This window comes from Ctenocephalides felis, unplaced genomic scaffold (genome assembly GCF_003426905.1).
Source record: "Ctenocephalides felis isolate EL2017-DRISC unplaced genomic scaffold, ASM342690v1 CF-g0.4_SCAFFOLD_01170, whole genome shotgun sequence".
NCBI lineage: Eukaryota > Metazoa > Arthropoda > Insecta > Siphonaptera > Pulicidae > Ctenocephalides > Ctenocephalides felis.
In genome coordinates, this window is record NW_020537324.1 from 16,614,703 (window position 1) to 16,637,829 (window position 23,127).

Here is a 23,127-nt window from a genome sequence, read left to right on the forward strand (position 1 = left end):
TCTTTATACGTTTAAAAATGATTTGTTTGTGTTACACCGTTACATGTAAAGTTAACTTATTAAATCTAATAATTTATTTATATAGTATACTTTAAATTAATTTAGGATTTATTTAAAAATAATATCAAATTTACAGATAAATGCAGTCATGGTATTTATCGAATTATTTTTACAAGTTTTTCAAATCTGATAGAAAAGTATAAAATTATCTAAAACATTAAAAAATCAAATAAAATCAGCGACAAATATTTTTTGAGCTACTTTTGCAACGCCTTATGCACACCAGCGGAAAATTATGTATAATTTATTCCAATAATGCCACTTGACAGAATTTATTTTACTTTATTTCATTGGGAAATAAAAAAAAATTCATTATGAAATCTTTTGAGTTTTTTAACACGAATCTAATAGCGTTATTGTAACAATAATTATAAATAATTATATTTCCAAATTTATAAGTTGGCGTATGATTGATGTAAGAAATTAATTTATTGTATATATTTTAAATATAAGATTCTAGTTGCTTTAAATACTGCTGTGATTGTCTTACTTCAAATCTACGATACAATATTCACAATCTTAACCTACCTGAGATTTGCATAAATACGTTTATACATGAAAATGACAATATGACACACCCTTATAGCGATAAACTGATCAATTTGAATAAGCAAAGAGACAAATTTAATTATAATAATTTAAAATTGTATTGATTTTGTTGATTCAAACTGCGACATAATATAACTTACATTCTATGAACTTTATATTTTGGTCGTAAAATAATATAAAAATTTGTTTGGATAATATATTAATACTTAAACTTTATATTGAACAAAATCGAATTTAATAATTTATATTTTTAAAATTAAAAAAAAAATATTGATGCTTTTACTACTTATATGCTAAACTGGCTTCATTAAGCGATTCGTTAAGTTACTTCAGATCACATTTCTTTACTTCCCTATTAAAAATAACTTTGTACAGAAATTATTTTCTGCATGTCTTAATGCACCCACTGCCTATTATTGTTTTTACCTTAAAGTTTCCATAATCAAACTAGATTACTCACAATCGGCAGCAACTTTATCTGCAGTACATCTCATAAATAACTGATGTAAAATGATTACATTCATTATCACCCATTCATTTTTACCTAATTACCTATTTAATTTCTGTTCTGGATTTCTTCACGCTGTTTCAATTTCGCGAGTTATCGTTTGCTTCTTTTGTAATGGTAAAGCTTCTTGAAGATGTTGAGCTTGTGCATCGTTGAGATTTTTGCAACAATCAGGATCATTCCAGGATTGTAATTCTCCTGATCCGAAAAGTAGATATATCAATGCTCCGAAAGCATATGTTCCTGCCAGGATGAAGAATACGATTTGCCACTGGCCGTAGGTTTGCTGGAGAAATAAAATAGATTGATTCTTAAGAATTGTTTCAGAAGTAAGAACAATTTTGTATATTCGTATATGGCGAAGGCTAAAGATGCTTGAATCGTTTTATATTAATGGCGAAGAAAGAAATATTTTGCAGGGTATAATATGTTATTTTGGATATCAATTATTAGACACATTTTAGCCATTCATTAAGTCGAGTTGTAGTTTCATGCGTATCTATCGTATACTTTTATAATGCGTTATAAATCTCTGTAATAATTCTGAAACAATTTTTTAGTACAGGAACAAACAATCACATTCCATTACACTAAAGTTTTGTGTATGCATGAAACTACAACTCTAAAGTATCAACTTAATGAATTACTAAGATGTGTCTAATAATTGATATTCCAAATGAGACATTCCCAGCAAAATATTCCTTTCTTCACCATAAATATAAAACGATTTGTAACAGTTTAGTGACTAAACCGTAAAAAATAGATCCATATTTAAAAGGATTTTTTTGTAATTCTATTAAATATGACAAGACTAAGTTTTTGATACTCACATTTTCATAAGTAAGAGATCCAACCATGAAGGCGGATAGGAAACCTCCTAAAGATGATAGGGTATTTGCCATTCCGAATATGGTTCCTGAAAGAAAAAATAATATATTTATATATTTTACCAATTTATAAAAAATAATATAAATTATCTCAATAAAACTAAACGATGAGAATTTTTTTAACATTTCGAGTTTCGTTTTTTCGGGCAAATTGCATTTTCTATAAATTCAGACAACAAGTCATAATTTGTATAAATAATTAATTTATAAAAATAAAATAAGGTTTATTAACTTCCTGTAGGGTAAGTTATAGTAATCGCAAAAAAGTCGACAATGAACATTTTTATATATCTTTACGTTTCAAAGGTTTTTTAACATTTTGGCATACCTTAGAAAAAATGGATGTATATGTTAATTAATTTTTGCGAAGGCAGGTCTAGCCGTTTCGAAAATACGGGTAAAAAGTGTCATAAACGGTAACTCAGTTTTGCGTCAGATTTCAATAATTCAAAGAACATTTTACTTGTATTGACAAGATGAAAAACTGATTAAATTTTTGGGAAGGCAGGTCCAGTGATTATAGACTCTCAATAAAAATAAGTTAAAAAGATGTCATTTGCAGTGGCGGATCCAGGGGGTGGGTCACGGGGGTTATGATCCCCCCTGATTTAGATAGAGTACTAATTTAGCAATAAAATTACTTCATAATGATTTTATTTATGTATTTTGTTGCCAAACACATTTTATAACTTCAATATGTAACTTATTACAGACGAACGGCGGAGTCAAAGACTCCTAAAATTTAACATACTCATTGAGAACTATAATTCAATTATGTGACCCCCCCCCTGGAGTCAAAGCTGGATCCGCCACTGGTTATTCGGCGGTCAAAAATGTTCATTGGACATATGTACATCAAATTATCAGATATTTTATAGAGACTTTAATAATGTGTACACATTTTGTGTAATTTTTTTTGGGTTCCGTACCAAGATTTTTAATTACGGTACGGGAAGTTCCAGCAATTTGCCTTAAGGCACGATGGCATGCATCCCACTAGTCTTATAATATATCTTACCTGAAAAGTTAGGCGCGATATCGAGTCCATTTCCCAAGTAACCTGCGGTAACCGCGCCGTTTAGGGTCAAAGCGATCGTGAAAATTGCAACCGACCAAGCCGCTTGGTATCCCAAGAAGGCTTGTGCAAGCATCATAATTCCTGGTGTCAACACAGCTGTAACATAACATCATTTAGTATTTCAAATTATAAACATATCATTTTTAATTATCGATTTATTTAAAGTACTCACCAAACGTGGTGAAGATTTTCCTGGCACCTGTGGTGGTCAAACTACCAGTACGACGCAAATGATCGGCTAAATAAGAACTGCATATTGCCATCGCGTACTTGCCCAAATAGGGCAAACTTGACAAAAGCCCATTCTGCAGAAAGAAATAAAATTCAGTTAATATAGGATATATCGTTGTTTAGATTTTTGTGTGTCGATAATTGCATTAGTTTCGACACCTTCTATGGATGGCAATTCAATCAAAATATATATTTTACGGTTTTCATCAGCACACTCTTGGTCATGTTACGCATGCTTTTAGTGAAAATAAATTTGCAGAAATGAATAGCCGTTTGTGTAATATATGGAAACTACTAACTGATCCATCTTCTTAAGGTATCATGCGCTAATTGGAAAAAAAGCTCTTATATACATATAAGAACAATATTATTCAGGCGCAGGTGGTACAGAGATTTTTTGTATAGATTGAAATACGTATTTTAAATCCAACGTCAACGTTTTACTGCTGGTTTATGATGCAACATACATATTACAAATTTCTCTCGTTTCGTTATTCAGATCATTATTTTAATTTATAAACTCACATTAATCACTCTTACCGGTTATATTTAAGATTGCACTAGTTAGATGTGCATGGTACTAGTTGTGACTAGATATTTTAAACCTTGAAAATCTAACGTGATTTGCAATCTTTCAATATAGGTTCGTTCATTTATCGTCATCAGTTCACTAAAATTAAGTTCTCTTTTTTCAACATGTCTAATCTTCCAAGAATTATTTCGTAATGCCTTGGATGTCAAGGAAAATTGTCTATCATTTAAAAAAAGTCAGGGTTCAGTAATGTCTAATAATTATATTAAGATACTATGTATTCCATTTTATCCCATGAATGAAACGATGATAGAGCTTTCTTCTAAAACAAGCGAGAAGAAATAGAAAGAACTGCCATTATTTATAAATGCATAAGCATAAGCTTCACTTAATATCAGCTTCTAGGTCTGTTTTTGCAAATTTAGATTTATTACTAGTTACGAAGTTCATTCCTTACCTCTTTAATATTAAACTTCAAAATGTACTTCATGTAACTCGGCAATTGATTGACAACGGTGAAGTACCCAAAAACAGAGCATCCATGGGTAATTATAATTGCCCAGACGGGGCCAGATGTGAAAATGGAGCCCCATGGAACCCGGGATGGTCTGCGTTTTGTAGCAGCAGCCCCTATAGATTTTTCGATAAAATCACGTTCTTCTGCAGAAATTCTCGGATGTTGAGCAGGGGAGTCGAATACTACCATGAACCATAAAGTTGACCATAACAGGCCGATGACTCCTGTAAAATAATAGAAATATGATAAGAAGATATATAATTATAATACTGAACATAACAAGAAAAGTTTGAGGAATAAAGAGTATTCTTTTAAGAATCTATTATATAAAATATAGAACACATGTTTAGAATATTATGGAAAGAAGATGTATTGGAATTTTATGAATGCAGATTTGTTTGAGAAAGAACATTTAACATATTATTAATGTAGAGACATATTGAATATTTCTACTAATTACTGGGATAAAAAAATAGTTATGTCTCCATAAGTCAAATAATTTACCTGTGAAGTAGAAAACGCTTTCCCATCCAAGATATGAAATCAAGTAACCACAAATTGGCATAGTTATGGCGGCACCCAAAGACGATGCTAGAATACAAGAAAAATTGAAGTATTGCTAAATATATTATTACTGTGGACTGGTATATATTATTATTATTACTACCTACCCATCATGTTAGCAATGAATTTAGATCTATCCAAAGGTGGAATCCATTTTGCAGTCATTGGATGAATTGCAGGCCAACTTGCACCTATTGGAATATGACTTATTATTTCAAGATCGTTTTCTTTAATAAAATTTTAATAAGTAATAATCTTACCTAACATGAATCCTAACAAAACTCTAACTATTATCACAGCCAAATAATTCCACTTTGCAGCAAAGGGTGTCAAAAGGGTTAAAACGCTAGCCCATAGCATACTATGGCCAAAAACTCTGTGTCCTCCAATTATCTATAGATCGAAAATAATAAATAATTAGAAGTGATTGTATTAAAGATATAAACTGTTAATTTTCAAGTATAAATATATGTATTTTATTTTTACCTCAGCTAATCGTCCACCAGGTAGTTCCGTTAAAATGTATCCCCAGAAAAAGCATCCTAAAATATAATTTTGTTGATAGGCGTCCCATTCAAATCTATTATCCGTAACTTCAGGCTCTTCCGTTATTAATCCATCAATCGTCTGAGAAAAAAAAATTATTAAATTTTGTATTTACAAAAACTTGAATAAATAATTTAGAGATTATATGATGGAAATTTATTGCTACATAGACTACAATTAATTATTCATTATTTAATAATTTTTAAAAAATGATCAAAGCTTTGAATAGAGAACGGTTGCATTTAACAGTACTAGACCGATAGGTTTGCAAATCACTCCACTTCTTGAGTTATTTTAACATTTTCTGAGTTTTTTCAAATTTTAATAAGTGGTACAGAAAATGTTACTTTTAGTATTTTTTTAATGTATTTTTATAAATTACCGTGGTGTTTCCAATATCCAAAGATGTGCTGTTTGCATCAGAGTGCAGAATCGGTTTCACCATGGCCACTATGGCAATTGTTAAGTTGACCCGTAGAGCATAATTCAACATGAAGCCAAGAATAACCATTATATTCAGAACTTGACGGCATGTCAACATATCTGCAAAATAATGCAAGCATTAATATTAAAATTTTAACTTTTGACCGTAATCGTAACAGTTAAATTTAACGCCATCGGTTTGATTTGCATCTTTACGTAAATGGATCTAGATTTGTTTCGACTTCCTTTTTACCAATGGTATAGGCAAACATAAAATTGGTATTTTAAGAATTGTAAATCGATATTGATTTAAAACCAATTATCATGCATTAAATTGTTTTGTTTGATGTAATATGTTACATCATGTGGTACATGCTTCATCGTACTCTAACAATAGTACATCTGTTATAATTAGAATAAATTTTAATAATGTTAAAATATAAAACAAATTGATTAATTAGTAATTCTTATTCTTAATCTGCTAATTTGGTTGGTTAATTGGTAATTCTTATTCTTAATCTGTGAATTTGGTTGGTTAAATAATTGTTGTACTGATCTTCATCTAAAAATTTCTACCATGAAACTAGATTTTTGATTTATTTTAAACAGAGGAAAAGAAATTTCATTTTTATATAATCATATGATTATAATTGATTATATATCATGATGATCAATGAAAAAACATTGAGCTCGTTTTTTTCTGGATATTTTCTTGAATTTAATTATTTTGAATACAAAGGACTTTTGATTATATAGTTTTTGGGCTTTTCATATAAATGTAATTTATTTTGAATCCTGCACATTTCTTTTAATTTTTATAAAAAGACTGTTGTAGTTGTTTTGCCCAAATGGATTTTATATCTAGACCAAGGCTTTTTCAACTATAGGTCGCGTATCAAATATTTATAAAGTTTTATAACATCACGTCTTGATTTTTGTATGTTCTCAACAAATTCTTGAACTATATAGTTTCATATGTAATTGTATATGCAAATGTTTGGATTTTTAATGATCTTTAGCTGAAAAAATTGTCTAACGATGTTTCCAATCTATTTTAAGCTCAATTAGGAATGCCAAAATGATGTAATTTTTGTCTCTGATAATCGATAGCATTTTATCTATAAATTCCACGATTTATGAAAGCAATTTTTACTGCTGGATTTTTATTACTGTCTACCTTTATTCTTTGCTGATTTTACAGATGTTTAAAAATTTGACATTGAATATAATTTATTTGAGGTATGTCTCTTACTCTTACTTGACTCAATATAATTTAAGTTTGGTTGAACTTTTATAGTTTAGTTTTTAAAAAGTCTACTCTTTTTCTTAAGTCAATGAAAAGATGTAAATCAGCGTCGATTTATGTATGGGAATTGCTACTTAATTTGACTTTTAATTGCAAGACGAATTTATTGCAATTCGTAGAATTTCTTTTCTCATTTTTCATGAAACAGTAGACGAGCTTTTATGTTTTAATGTGAAGTCGTAGTTCATGTAATTTTGTATTAAATCATGAATGATATGTGATATATCCAGTAGATGTTTTTTTAAAACATGAAGGTTTATCCATATAGAATAAAATAAAAAAGAGAATAAAAATTTACCAAATTTAAAAATTTGGGTATCGAAATTTTTGTGTGAGAGACCTCTAAGGGTAGGTCCCAAGAGTTCAACGATGGGCATGGGTCGATCAACCTTTCGAAGTTAGTGGGGATCATACATTTGGACTAAAAACGGGATTTTTCAAAATTCAATCCTTATATTTGGGTCAATGCACGGGACATCATAATTCATTTTAGAGGTATGGTTTCTTTAGCAGAGTATCACGTATACGATAATCATATGTACCACTTTTAAATCGACCCGCTCTAATGTATATATAATTTTCGTAAATAATTCAAAATTAATAGAATTTTCAATTAATTACAATTATTAACATGATTTCGATTTTTATTCAAATTGAAAAACTTACCTTACTCTCAAGTCAAAAATGAACTGAAAAATCCTCTGTAATTCAAAGATTATTTGTAAATCCAATAGGAAATACGATTTCACAATTTTGAATGAGTAAAGAATTATTTTGTTATTTAACTAAAAAATTATACTTCACTTTCTAGTTAATTAAACGTTTGCTAATAAGAATTATATTCCTTTGGCATCACAATTATGACTAAAACGTTCGCGACATGCAAATTAATCAATCCCTGGTATCAACAATCACGGGCATGCCAAGAATTTTATTTTCAAAGAAATAATTCCAAACAATTCCTAAAGAAAATCGAATGAGATATAGCAAAGTTTATAAAACAAAGACTTAGCAGCATCGGAAATATTTAATAAATATTTCGATTTATCAAGTACAATATTTATTCAGTGTTATTGGAAATTAACCGAAGATAACGTTGGCGTGAATTCACGGTTCAATAAAGTTATTGATTTATTACTATATTAGCTTTCGCATTTCTAAAACGTGGAAATAAACTTTTTGATTATCTATATATATACGCATATGCATATCTTGTTTTAACCTTTTTGATCTACTCCATTTATTCATCTAATTGAAAAATATTGATTTTCCGATGTAGTGCATCAACTATTACGTATCTAAATAGGTCAGGGACTATGAAGGAATTACATAACATTTGATGACTAAGATTTTTTTTATTAATTTTTCCTAATATTCACTAACTAAGCTCGTGTTAGGGTAGTGGTCAAGAACGTGGGCCAGTGGGTTTTATCCCAACCTCGGCCAGCTCAATATCAAGCAGTATGATACTAGATTTTGACTTAGATCATAGATAAACAAACGGGAAGCTTATAGGTCAATTAGCTCTAAGGGTTGTGTAATTTACCAATTAATTTTTCAACTTTTATTATAATTAAGTGCAATCAACAATTGTGCAAACACTGACCAATGAAAAATATATTAAAATATTAAAGGGCTTAAATTGATAGTAGTACATTTAAATATAATTGAATATTTACAAAAAAACATATGTAGTGCAAGTCATACTTGTTCACTCAGGACTTATTTACTAAAATAAGCGCTTGTATCTAATGTATATAAAAAAAATTGCTTTTTTATTGAATATCTGGTAAAAAGTGTTATTTTTGTTTGCGGAACGTTGATATTGAATAATACATATAATATACAAATTGGCATATCCTAATTAAAAATTGATAGTTTGTTATCAAATAACGGTGTTATAACTTCTTGACCTGTCGAGATATTTATTTTTGCATATAATTATGACTTCAATGACTAATTATATTTTTTTCTCTAAAATGTTTGGATTTTTAATGATCTTTAGCTGAAAAAATGTCTAATGATATTTCCAATCTATTTTAAGCTCAATTAGGAACGACAACATGATGTAATTTTTGTCTGATAATCGTTAGCATTTTATCTATAAATTTTTCCACAAAGCAAAATTTTTACTGCTGAATTATTATTACTGTCAATGAAAGTAATTTAGATGTAGCCTAAATTATTTTTGTCAAATATTTTTTCATCCTGTTGACAATCAATCAATTTTTAGTGTTGTGGCGAAGTTTAGAAAAATAAGTACTTGTGCATTATCAAAAATACAATGGCAATTTAAATAATAGTATTGTTGAATCAATTGATAATTTCCTGTCCGAAAATTGTTCAATTTGTTTTTGTATGAGTTTAATTTAATTTGCGATACTTTGAAGAAATGATTGATACTTTATTTTCGTGAGTAAAAGGTAATAATGGTATCTATTACGACCAGTTGTTGGTATTAAATAATAAACAAACGAGGATGTAATTGCTATTTTTTGTAGACAGAAGATATACATAATCTAAATATAGTTTTGTTGAAATAATACTTAGTACTTTTAGTACTGGCGTTGTTCCAGTGGTCAGAATAATGATGGCAAGGTCATCATTGCCAAGGATTTTCTATTACCAGTCTTGGATAATTATATATGTATATATATATATATATATATATATATATATTATACATTATACATAAAAATTATTTTTGCTTATTATTTATCACGCAACGTCTAGTCATTTTTTTAAACGGAAGAGAATAAAATCTAGAGATCACATATAAAATGGAGGCACAACTAATTGATCTATCGAATTCAGTTTAGCTACCATACATATTTTTTTTCAATATCATAAACAATTATAAAAAATATATTTTAACCCTTTCCACTCGCATGCCGCAAACTACATACTAACTCCGGAATTAGCGAGTGGTAAGGGTTAATATCATGTACTGTAAAACCCCGTCAAGTCGTTTTCCGAAGGCCGAAAGAAAAACGCGTCTTAAGAGACAAAACGCGTCTTCGTGGTGTATTATGAGAAAAATAGTATCAAACATGGTCGTCTTAACGGGGTCCTGTATATTTTGCTTCGGCTTAAGATTCGTTTGCAATTTTTAAAATTGGTTTCATGAGACGTGACAAGTGCGCAAATTAATAATATCTAACAATAGTTTCATATGATGTAACATATGTTATATAAAATGATCGTGATGAATTCATAAACGATCTCGTCATTTAATTTGAGAACGAATCGATTGAAGAAAATAATCATATGATTGATATTTGTTTTCTTTAATTTCAATAACAAGCAGTTTATAATCGATTAATTAATTAGTCACAGTATTTATAATGATATTTAACAATTTATAAATAAATAATATTTTTCTTTTTTCAATGCTAAATATTTAAGTTGAAATTTAAATATTTCAAGAAAAATCTATGTTGAAAATTTCTCTGGTTCGAAATTCACTTTCGAGCTCTAGTTTCTTTGGAAAAGTTTCTTGAAAAGACTGCGGCTCCTGTGTTTTTTGGACTCTACATTTAAATCCCCTGCATACAAATACTTATGAGTTTTTACTAAAATTATACTATTTTTTATTAAATTAAAAAATATTTAACTGAACTAAACACTATTACTACTAAATTTATACACTAAATCGTATTTGTGGAATATGTCCTTTCAGTTCTTACTTAGTATAAGCATAATTTTATGCATCTATTATGAAATCTGCGTTTTGCTGATAAATCCATAAAATCTAACCAAACATCATCTCAGCAAAATAAAAACGATATTATCTCATCAGTAATTTCAAATTTCTCAAAATGATTTGGCAATGGCACGTGCTTTTTGCATGCCGCGAAAATATAATTTGTGGTGCTATGTAGTCATTGACGTATATATTGAAACATTTAATCTCAGGGTCACGATATCACTTTTCTTCATTCTTAAATCACAAACTCAGCTATTTTTAACTATATTGTTTTATTAATGGAACCGTTGCGAAATAAAAAATGATAATAGTGTTATTTATAATATTTGGAACAAAGCGAAAGCATAAACAATGAAAAGATAAATAAATTGTAAGCATTTTTGCTTTATGTATTGTAATACTGTCTAGATTGCCATCAAATTCTTAGCCTTTCTATTAAAGCTTATCTTCACTAACTCAAATTATTTTCAAGTAAACTGATCCTAAGTCGAATGCTCTCTTGAATTCACCCATAATCTTCTAGATTTAACTCAATTAATGGAGATATCGATACCGGTGGCGAAAAATAGTCATTGTATGTTCTGAAATTATTCCAAACTTTGAAGTATCAAATGTCGTAGACCTATATATATATAATATCTAAGGCAAAAGCATGAAGTTCTTCTTTGGTAGGCATGTCATAAGTTGACATTAATTGTTAAAATCGTTAAAATCCACCCCAAATTTTCATTAGGGTTGGTTAAGAATCTTAAATCTAAAATGTTAGCATTCTTCAGTTTGTTTTGAGTTGTATCCAGAGAGGTTTTGGGATTTTTGTTGTGTGCATTCTTATCATCAACTTGGTTTTCTTCATCACTTTCTGGTTCATCAGCATCTCCTGTGTCAATTTTCCAAGACTGTTCCACAATTACCTTCCTGATATCCACTTTTTTCTTAAAACCAGATCGTTCACCAAATAAAGGCAAAAAGCTCTTCTTATCAGCCTTTTGGGGTGCCAAAACAGTTTCCGGTTGCAACACAGGTAATTTATTAGGAGTACTTATTTTAATCAACCTTTGTACTTGTTTTAAATTCTCCTGCAACTTTGGCAATAATTCACTATATATTGACCATTAAAATTACTAAATGTCTTATTAGGCATATTGTAATTTTATGAACGAAAAGATATTTATGAAAGAAGTTTTATTATTCACATTCATTATAGAGAACGAAAAATTCATACGGTCATATGTAGTTTGTGAAAGAATGAAATGGCAAAAACTTTGTTTAAAAATCCGTGCATAGATATCTTCACACATCAAATGTCTAAAAATACATTTTGTGTATGAATTGAGCTTTTCCGTTTTTCATTCACATATTAAGACAGTTGTGTAATCAATGTATCGCTTTTCTTATTTGTTTGGGTTTTATGTCTTGCTATATAAATATGTCCTTGTGTTTGCATAGAATCACGTCGCGAAAATAGATCAAGTGTGTAATGTGCTGATTTGTTTTACTTTCTCACGTCTTGTAATAAATTGCTGAGCTTATGTACTTAGGAAATTATTTTATAAAACCAATTTTCAGGATTAAAAGAAATATAAATATATTTCATAATTCATGGATGAAACACATTAATAAGTGTTTTGAACAGAAGATTTTATTTTTCATACACATATGTAGCCAATCACTATAGAAACCATATGATTTTTTCAGGCTTTGCTAGAACATTTGCCCACATACTATAAGTATGTACAACTTTATTATAAATTTTACGAAGAAAAATGGTTTCTCGACGTTTCAAGTTTTTTCTGAATTGTTTGAGACCAAATTGGGAAAAAGTAGGTGTATGTGTGAGCCAATTTTTCACTTTGAACTTTGAATTTCCACAAGTATGAATTTTGTAACCTTTTCGTTAGGGATCAATTTTTTTTTCCTAGGTAATATTAGATAACGCATGTCTAGCATCATATATTTATATGATAAGACTTTGGCGTTGGACGTAACCTTTGCTCGTAATCATACGTATGATATTCCGTAGACGTCACGGGGTCAAAATGTTATCAATACGATGGCATTAATAATTACGTTCCAATTACATTAATGTCCACGGTTCATTGATTCACTGCAATCATCATAAATTTTGTATTTATTGACATTGTAATATATACACACAATGTAATAGACATATACATACATTCATATATAGAGAGTAGACGCTGATTCCAATCTACTAAAAACCAGAGGGTGTCGGATTATTGGATTATAGTGAAATAGCCATGATTTTTTACATATGATATTGGAGATAACGTTAAAGTTTCCAAAAGTTTCTAAAAAAATCGGTCGCGGGGGTGTCAGATACTCTATCAAAATGTCGGATCAGTGAGAGGTTATCTATATAATCAAAATAAGATACTTTTCTGAAGAAACCATACATCTAAATTGAATTCTGATGTCTCGTGCAATGACCTAAGGATAAGGTTTAAATGTTGAATAACCTCTTAAGGAGGGTCCCAGGAGGTGAACCACAGGAATTGATGGATTGGCCTTCCGAAGTTAGTGGATTTGGATGCGGTTGGGATACTCTAATCTAAACAGAATTTTTCGATTTTTAACCCTAATTTTTGGCTCAATGCACCTGGGACATCAGAATTTATTTTAGAGGTTCACATGTACCTAAGCGACTTTTTTGACCCACTCTAATATATCTCAAAAGAAGTATTTTATCATTGAGGACTATCTTATTTTTTGTACTTTATTGTTATTGAATGTATTCCCTAAAATGTAGTTTTGTAATATAGTAAATAACTAGGTCTAGGTTTATCCCATGTTCTGGACAAACAAACTGATTGACGTATGAGAATATTTCGTTGTTTATTTATTCACAAGTCGTTATTGATTTATATATTTACGTCGAACATGTAGTAAAGAAGCAACTACTTTCTTCCTTTGACTGATAATGTGTAGAAAACAACTCTTTAATTTTGAATTAGATTATCTATGAATTACAATATATTTAGTGCATAATAACAGGAGGTATTAATAGATTAAATTTTATAATCTTACCTTCCGGATAAATTGGTTAAACTTCGAACACAGTTTGAAAAAGTGTCCAAAATTAATTTATTAGATTTATTATAGAGCTAAATGCATTTCAACTTCTTATTTGCGATAATGTTCTTGGCAATTTTATTAATTTATTTTATCGATTTTTATTCCATAAAGAACTGTAGTAATATACATAAATTAAAACTGAAGTTTTATAAAATTAAAACATCTAAATTGGGCAAATCTGGATAATTGTTAGATAGCATTTAGAGCAAAATTTATTTACCAGGTGATGAAGTATAAATATTGGTTTGGTTCAAAATTTAAACAAAAATTGTAATTGTTTTTTTTCTTGGTGAATTAAGTAAGGAAACGTTAAAACACGTGTTAAATTAAATACAATAATTAAGAAATTAGAACTATTATTTCTACATTATCCACTATGTGTTGAACCGCTTATGTCTTAATATGCACTATTTTTTTAAAAAAAACTTGATAGTGTATAGGTCAAATAAACTTATGAAAGTTCGATGGATATGAATAACATCGTCCTCCAGTGTTTTAGTCAGAATGAATCAAATAAACATTGTTGTTTTCTCTTTTATAATTTTTTTGTTAATTAAAACTTCAAAACATGCTGTGTTTGCTCTAAAAATATGTTGTTCACATTATATATAAGTCATAGAAGACAAGTTTCTAAATAAGTTTAATTTTTCTAATTACATAGAACTTGCTGTATCCTGCGTTACAATTACCACAATGTCATGTGTTTTGAATACTCTGTTATTACAGCAATTCCTCATTGACATTTTAATTCAGGTTTTTCAAACCTGGTATATTACAAAGTACAAGAAATATTTCACCATAAGTTATATGCAATATTATAATTTTCACTTTCATTTTTATCATCAGTGATTACAAATTTTCATTTTCTTACCTGGTATTTAAATAAGTACAACGGGATAGAGAAACTAACAAATCGTATTAATAATTCTAACTTAATAATATTAATTAAAATCTGATTTGTAACTGGCATCTTAAGACATTTGCCTAATGGATGATAATCATCATAACATTATTTTAGGCTTTGGTTGATTATTACTTTATGACATGGAAAGGGTTGGATATGCTACCCTAATTTTATTTTTCTAAAATATGAAATGGATACAAAAATAACCTTATAATTTTATTTACATAGTATTTTAGCTGAAGTAGTTTTTGAGTTCATGTCCTTACACAACGTTTGCTGTATGGCTTCATACAATTGTGCATCGTATAGGCATTATTTGGATTCGTTTATATATATATATATATATATATATATATGTATGTATAAATATACCATATATTAGGGTAGTCCTTAATATGGATATTTTCGAATGTCCTTGCTCCTAAGGGCTCAAATGATTCCAAATTGATAAAAAGCATATGTATATATATATAATATATATATATATATATATATATATATACTCGTATATATATATATATATAAATGCTCAAATAGGGATATGAATTGGACTTACTTGATAGCCTTTTGGCTAAAGCACCTTCCGACAACGCCATTGTCTAATCTGCAATAAAAAAATATATTTTAAAATGTTAGAAAAGTTCTAAATATTAAAATGTTTAGAAAATATCAATATTAGAATAAAATGTATTTATCACTTAAATATTAAAGTATTTCAATAAAATTTCCTAAGAATTGCGTGATGTGTTCAATTTGAAATCTTTTCATCAATAAAAGATCTAAAAATTTTTAACCTAAAACAAACACAGTATCAAATTTTCGTGGAAAAAATTAGAATTACAACGTTTTGATACTGAGTAATTATGTTTTATTTATTAAAACTCATCGATTAAAAGGAATTAATTATTTTAATTGTCAATGCGATAAAAATAGAGATAAGGTTCAGATAGATTAATAATTCAATCCATGTCATATGATCATGAAATCATTTCACAGTGTTTTACTATTTATTCAAATCCTAATTCGAATTAAAGATTTCTAATACGAAGTAAAAATTCTACATGTCTCATAAACATGTAATTACCTTTATTGTTAAAATAAGCAATTATCGTAAATAATATTACAATAATTGCAAAAAAAGTCAGAATACATTGCAGAACAAGGCTATTCACTAAAACTTTTATAATGGATATTGAATAGAGTATAGAGATAATGTGTAGACTAAAATTATTTGCATATATATATATATATATATATATATATATATATATCCATATAATTATATGACCATTACCATTTTTTTCTATTAATCCATTAATTCGACTAAACTGTAATTAATAATATATCAGTGTGAAAATGGCATATAAATTGCCGATAAATACTTGAGATTTTATCGCAGTTACTGTAGATTTGCTGAGCATTTTATTACTTATTTAATTCATAATTCATAATGATTTTGAAATTTGCATTTAATTGCAATATACTATTATAATGTAATATATTTTCGTGTTCTTAGAGACTGAGGATTTTTCATAACTATATGTTAGCGTGTCCGTAATAATGTTATTAGTAATAACATATAATTATTAATCTCAGGGTTATTTACTATATGTAATTATTCCAGCTTGACTTATAATTTGTATTATATTTTTTAAAGTTAACTTATTGACAATTTAAATAGATAAATAAATAAATTTAAATAGGTGTGCGTGTGCTTGTTACAAAAATGATTAACATTTAGTAACGTTTTTTTATAACATTTAATAGCGTTCATTTTTCAAATGAATATGATAAATCCAGTAGACAAACAGTATTAATATTTCTTAAATTTTAGTACGCTTTATCAATCTCGCAAAATTTCATTAATATAAATATTTTTAAATATTATTTTTACTTTAATTTTAATTTTAATCTGCATTTAATGTCTTGATTATCGCACGGCACATGATTATCAAAAATCATTTTTCTAATAAATAGAACTAATAATTATCTATTGAAAAATAAAAAAAGTGAAAATAAGATCCTATGATATAATATTATACAAAAAATTTATTATGATTCATAATGGTATTGATTGAATATGAGACATTCAAAAGTTAATTAGAAAAGTATCTATTTTATATGATTTTTCATAATAAGACGAAATTGAAAATGTTCATACAACCTATATATCGAAATACGTATATATTATAATAATAATTTATTTATTTAATTTAACACTTCAATTTTTACTAATCTTCGTTAATTTATATTAGGCATTAGAGAAAATGTTTCATTTTTGTGTTCTAATAAAATAAAATTAATATTTAATAATATAAAATTATATAATAAATAATGAAGCGATTAGTCATGCGAAAAAACTATTTAAAAAATTTATTAGTAATATAATTTATAAGAAGTTTTTAAATTTTTTGCATACACAATTCTTGGAATATTTGAGACAAATTCCTAAAGCAATTGAGACTAAATTATGATGGTCCATCTGAATGATCAATGATTAGTAATGATCATTAGTAGGCATTTTTTTTATTTCTCAAGATTCAAATACAATTTGCTTTTAAAATACAAAAACCATTTAGTAATTATGAATGACAATATGTATTGATACAATCAAAATAGAGTTTACCCATTGGTATCCCTTTTTGTTTTCACTTTTGAACTTGTGGGTAAGATGAACCTAATTCCAAAATTTTATGAAAATTGGAGCACAGTAAAAAATTCAGACCCAAAACGCTCCATTGACTGGAGTAATAATAAAAATAGTGTATTGCAAATGAAGTAACAATAAAAAAAGAAAAAGAAGAGGAAATAAGATAAAATTGAATAAATAATAAAGAAATTTTTTATTTTTGTGATAATTAATGGGATAAAATCAAGTAACAAATAATTGAGCAATTAATCCTGCGACAGAACTGTTTAAAAATATAGTAGTAATGAAATTTATGAGAAATTTTGCATATAAAATTCTTCGAATATTGAAGTCGAATTCCTGATTCATTTATGATGGTCCATCTGAATGATCATAATTTAAAAAATGTATTCGTGTATGGGAAAACAATTCGCACAAACAACAAGAGGTAAACAACTCAATAATAATTGAGCAAGTGTTGTTCGAAATGAGTGGCTTCGTTTGATGGGCTCGATCATGCCACCGTATTTCGCCAATAGTGTGTTGCCATCAATTGCAATTGATCTTTTTGTCTCCCATATAATTTATAAACACACATTGCTACACTATAATCAAATACGTTCGATTTCAGTTCGTACATATATAAAAGAACTTCGGGAAAATGATTTAATATCATTTTTTGATATTGACTTTACTTCCAATATAAAATCATATATTGGTTTTATCTTTTTGTGGTGCTCTTATACCTCTTAAATAGAAGGTGTTATATAAGTTGAACATTTTCATAGATCATAACCCAATGTCATCCTCTCCAAATACGACCAAATATTTTAATTTGTTGCAATATTGCTTTAAATGCTATTTCTACTTGAAATTATATTTAGATCTATATTTTCAAGTAAAAACGAATATAACTACTGCTTGATATTGGATTAAGAATCTAATGGATCAAGAATCATATAGCTACAAGCCTTTACCTCCGAGCTACTTTTATTTTCAAGAATAATTTTATCTTTTTCTGTTCTGAACTAAATTTTGCACCATGTTGGTCACTGATCATCATCTGATAGGAATAATGTTATTTTTTTTTAAATTTCTCTTAAATTTTGGTACTGATGATTATTAGAACTTTATTACTTTTACTCTTAGGTTTTTTATTTTTTGTTTCTTGTTTTTTATGATAATGCCCTAAAATCTACGTGTACTTATAGATTATATAAAACAAATTATGATCAAATATTCTAATTCATTGCAATATTGCACCAAATGCATTTTCTACTTGAAAATATTTGGATCTATATATTCAAGTAAAAACGGATATAACTGCTGCTTGATATTAAATTGAGAATCTAATGGATCAGGAATCATATAGTTACAAACTCTTATACTCTGGGCCACTTTTATTAATTAAGGATAATTCTATATATTTTTATTTTTATTTTATTTTTTATTTTTGGAAGTAGAAGCTTCCAATGTACCATTCAGATTTAAATATTGCACCATGATGGTCACTGATGATCATCTGATAGGAATCATGTTATTCTAATAAAATTTCTTCTAATTTTTGGTACGTTTTTTATTACTTCATTACTTTAGTTATTTTTTTTCCAAAAGTTTTTTTAGTTATTTTGTTTCCAAAAATTCTTACTAGCATTCCTATTATTTTTTTTTTTTATTTCTTGTGTTAAATGACGCTGCCTTAAAATCTACATATACTTAAAGATTATAAAGAACAAGCCATAGACAAAAACCTTAACTTATTTTAAAAATTTCTTATAAATCTAATTGTCAGTGTAACGTTCTAAAAAAACGATAAAAAATTGTCATAAAAAATATTTTTTTTAATATAATTGAGGTTATTTATCTCTCATTATGTCAATTACAGCATATATATTGTAATAGTATATATTAATATATAAATTTAAATTTCTAAGGGTACATATAATATCCGTAAAAAAACCTCAATTATTTTAATATGTTATTATTATTTATTGCCTTATAATTGTGGCCCTAATATAAGGACGTTACACTGATCATTAGAAATATATAATAATTTTGAATATTCAATTTATTTACTGTGGTTCTATTTATTCTAATTTTTTACCTACTCTATATTTATAATATTATATAATATAATATAGAAACGCATCCTGTTTAAATAACAAGTTCAATATAACAGAGAATATAAATAGCCAGAATAATTAGAATTGCACTAATATAATTTATATTGGTGAAAAGAGTAAGTGTCCACAATTTTGTGCCAGATCGCAAAATTTAATGTAAATAATTGTTTAAATAACTGTGAAATCGTACTGTAAAAAGTACATGCAAATATTCAAATTTATATAGTTTCTTAGATTACATAATTTATAATGTGACGCAATAAGTTTATGTGAATTTGTTATACATTTTAAAATATTTGAATGAACTTAAAAATAAGGAATTTTTTATAAAAAAATCTAATATTGTTTAACAATTCCTAAATTACCTACGTGTTTTTTATCACCTTAAATAATTTGCAATATGCTTCGACATGCTTGGCTAAATGCACCGTGAAATTGTTCAGTATAAAAAGTCTCCACTTGGCGAAACGTGCATTTTCTCGACATTTTCTAAATTTTTAGTTCATACATTGTATTGAATAAAAATTCTTAAAATAGTCGTTCTATCTAGTACAAATGTTTATTCTTATAATTCTGTTGTTGGTGCAATGCTAATTTGAATAGGTTTATTATCGCCGTAATAAGCTTGTTATGTAAACATTCTGATTATATTAATCTACATAGATTAGTATTAAAAAAAACGTAAAACATCTGTTAATACGTATCTTTGTTTATAGCTAATTGTATAAACAAATATGTGTGCAATAATTTCCTCTGTTAACACAGTTTAATATCGGCGTGGGAAACTTTACTCGGAAAATATTGCACATAAAAAAATAATTGTTGTATTGAATAGGCGGTTGAATTAATATATTTGCTTCAGTATGATAAGCTAGATTTATTCATAAAATTATTTTTAATATGGTATATAGAAAAATATAGACTACAAATGTATTACAGAAACCGTAATCGCGCTTTTAGTACATAAATAATCATTAAAAATTACTTGTTCTTTAAATCTCAATTTTATATATAGATTATACAGTTATATAAATATCAATAAAATATAGTATTTGAAATTTTATAATTTTTAGAATGTTCTTGGGATGTTATAATTGTTAGGGTGAGGTGTTGGGGTGCATCAAATACTGAGCTTTCTCAGAGGCTTCTATTTGGTTTATTTAGAAATTTCTGTTATAGTACATTGATTATTTTTAAAAATAACTTGCTTTTTATAATCTCAATTTTATAGATATTAATAAAATATGGTATTATTAAATCGGATGCTGTTTTTAGAATTTTTAAAATTGCTAGGATGAAAGCATTAAATACTGAGCTTTCTTGCAGCCTTCTATTTGGTTTACTTGGCAATTCCTGCTAAAGTACATTAATTATCATTAAAAATAACTTGCTTTTTAGAATCCCAATTTTATATTTCACAATTTTATAGATATTAATGGAATCTAGTATTACTCAAAGGCTACTATTCTTGGAATTTTATAATTGTTAGAATAGAGTACATTAATTATTATTAAAAATAACTTGCTTTTCAGAATCCCAATTTTGTATTTTACAATTTCATTGATATTAAAAGAATCTAGTATTACTCAAAGGGGCTACTGTTCTTGGAATTTTATGATTGTTAGGATTAATGCATTAAATACTGAGCTTTTTTACAGGCTCCTATTTGGTTTATTTGGCAATTACTGTAGGAGTGCATTAATTATTATTGAAAATAGCTTGCTTTTTAGAATCCCAATTTTATATTTTACAATTTTATAAATATTAATAGAATCAAGTATTACTCAAAGACTACCATTCTTGTAATTTCATAATTGTTAGGATGAATGCATTAAATACTGAGCTTTCTTGTGGCATTTTATTTGGTTTCTTTGGCAATTTCCGTTATAGTACATTAATTATTTTTAAAAATAACTTGCATTTTAGAATCCCAATTTGTGTAAATATAGTATGATAAAATTTCCGTTTCCGTCTATATGCGATAAGATAGTTAGTTAATCATTTTTAGTTTGTGAACTGTGCTAATATTATCTACCTTCTAGCTATAAAATATGAATAAGTTCTTTGCGATTGCTGCGAAAAAATGTACCTCCAAATGGTAGAACCATTGAATGGTAGCATTCTATGGTATCCTACTGGATACTATAAAATACAATTTTTTGCGATCGGAAGAAGATATACTCTACCCATGTTTCTTCTATATATCATGCTGTATTCATTTTATTTTTGTACATTCACGACAATGAAATACTATCCCCGATCTTATAGTAAATCTATTTTCATTCTACAGATTGCATCTACGCTGATGCGTTATTTGGGGTTAGGATAGGATCAATAGCAGTGTATCTTTAGAATTAGCCTTTTTGTATGGAAAAGTTCTCAAAAGAATAATTATATATAAAAATGAAAATTTAATAACATCACGCAATTCTTATAAAATTAATTGAATTATATTAAGTTAAAAAAAGCATGAAGCATTCTTCAAACATAATCTTAAATAAAGTATTGTATATTTTTAATTATTTTAATAATTAATTATATGTATATATATACATTAATAAAGTAATTAAAAATATACAGTACATATTTCAAATCTCCAATGTTTCAATTGTTTTCAAATTATATATAGCATTAATTATTTAATCACGTATTTAAAAATAATATATATATATATATATATATATATATATATATATATATTAATTTAGAAATATGAACAAACAGCACTTTTTGCACTAATTTATTAAATAATATTACTGAGTAAGAACAAGAAGTTGAAAGAGTTAATACATAATGCTATTTTAGATATTCATATTTTAAATTTTAATTTATAATACACTGATGATGAGACAAACCTAGTCCCGAAACGTTTGTAAAATTAATATTATTTAATAAATTAGTGCAAAAAAATAATGCTGTTTGTTCATATTTCTAAATTAATATTTAACCACTCAGAATAAATTGTTATATATATATATATATATATATATATATATATATATATGCAATTGTATATTATATATAATTAGTGAAACCGTGATCTAAAAATGCATCTTCAATATATGCAAATTGAAAACAATATTTTCCCAACGTGCAATTAATGAAACATACCTGATGATTATTTGCTAACACTTATTACTATATCACAGTTAATTAACAGATATAAATCAATAAAATTTTAATTGTAGTCTTTTAAACTATAATCACTTTGAACACGGAGTTGACCACCCACGAGATATCTTTTACCAAAATATTGATAAAATTCCCCAAAAGCAGCCAGCGAGTACCGTCTGGCGCAGGTGGATGAACTTCCGATGATAAAATATAAGATTTATTTAAGCTGATTTTAATTTTTAACTGAATCTCATTTGTAAAATAAATTAATTCGGTAAGCACGTGTGCAGGCGCTTTGAGAATCAGGATTTATACTACATCGGCCGGCCGACCAGCGTGACTTATATACTGACGGGC

At 27.3% G+C, this 23,127-nt stretch overlaps 1 protein-coding gene across 1 annotated transcript; it reads right to left on the reverse strand.

The window, feature by feature from the left end:
- Nucleotides 1-956: 956 nt before the first annotated feature.
- Nucleotides 957-22,839, reverse strand: LOC113366562 (sialin). Its single transcript, XM_026608189.1, has 13 exons — nt 22,768-22,839; nt 15,461-15,508; nt 5,855-6,015; nt 5,413-5,553; nt 5,187-5,319; nt 5,034-5,117; nt 4,867-4,953; nt 4,303-4,586; nt 3,255-3,387; nt 3,023-3,178; nt 1,948-2,033; nt 1,162-1,403; nt 957-1,087 (listed from the first exon to the last, which is right to left on the reverse strand). Exons 2-12 carry the CDS (start codon nt 15,498-15,500, stop codon nt 1,188-1,190), a joined length of 1,521 nt encoding a protein of 506 aa, XP_026463974.1. The 5' UTR covers nt 15,501-15,508; nt 22,768-22,839; the 3' UTR covers nt 957-1,087; nt 1,162-1,187.
- Between the last annotated feature and the right edge of the window lie 288 nt (nt 22,840-23,127).

What these genes read in the sequence shown, in the direction of transcription:
- LOC113366562 (XM_026608189.1), bottom strand. Translation starts at nt 15,500, where the DNA reads ATGGCGTTGTCGGAAGGTGCTTTAGCCAAAAGGCTATCAA. An exon ending in CTGGTGGACGATTAGCTGAG is followed by an intron (nt 5,320 to 5,412) that starts GTAAAAATAAAA and finishes TTCGATCTATAG; the next exon opens with ATAATTGGAGGACACAGAGT. An exon ending in AAGCGTTTTCTACTTCACAG is followed by an intron (nt 4,587 to 4,866) that starts GTAAATTATTTG and finishes ATTATTTTACAG; the next exon opens with GAGTCATCGGCCTGTTATGG.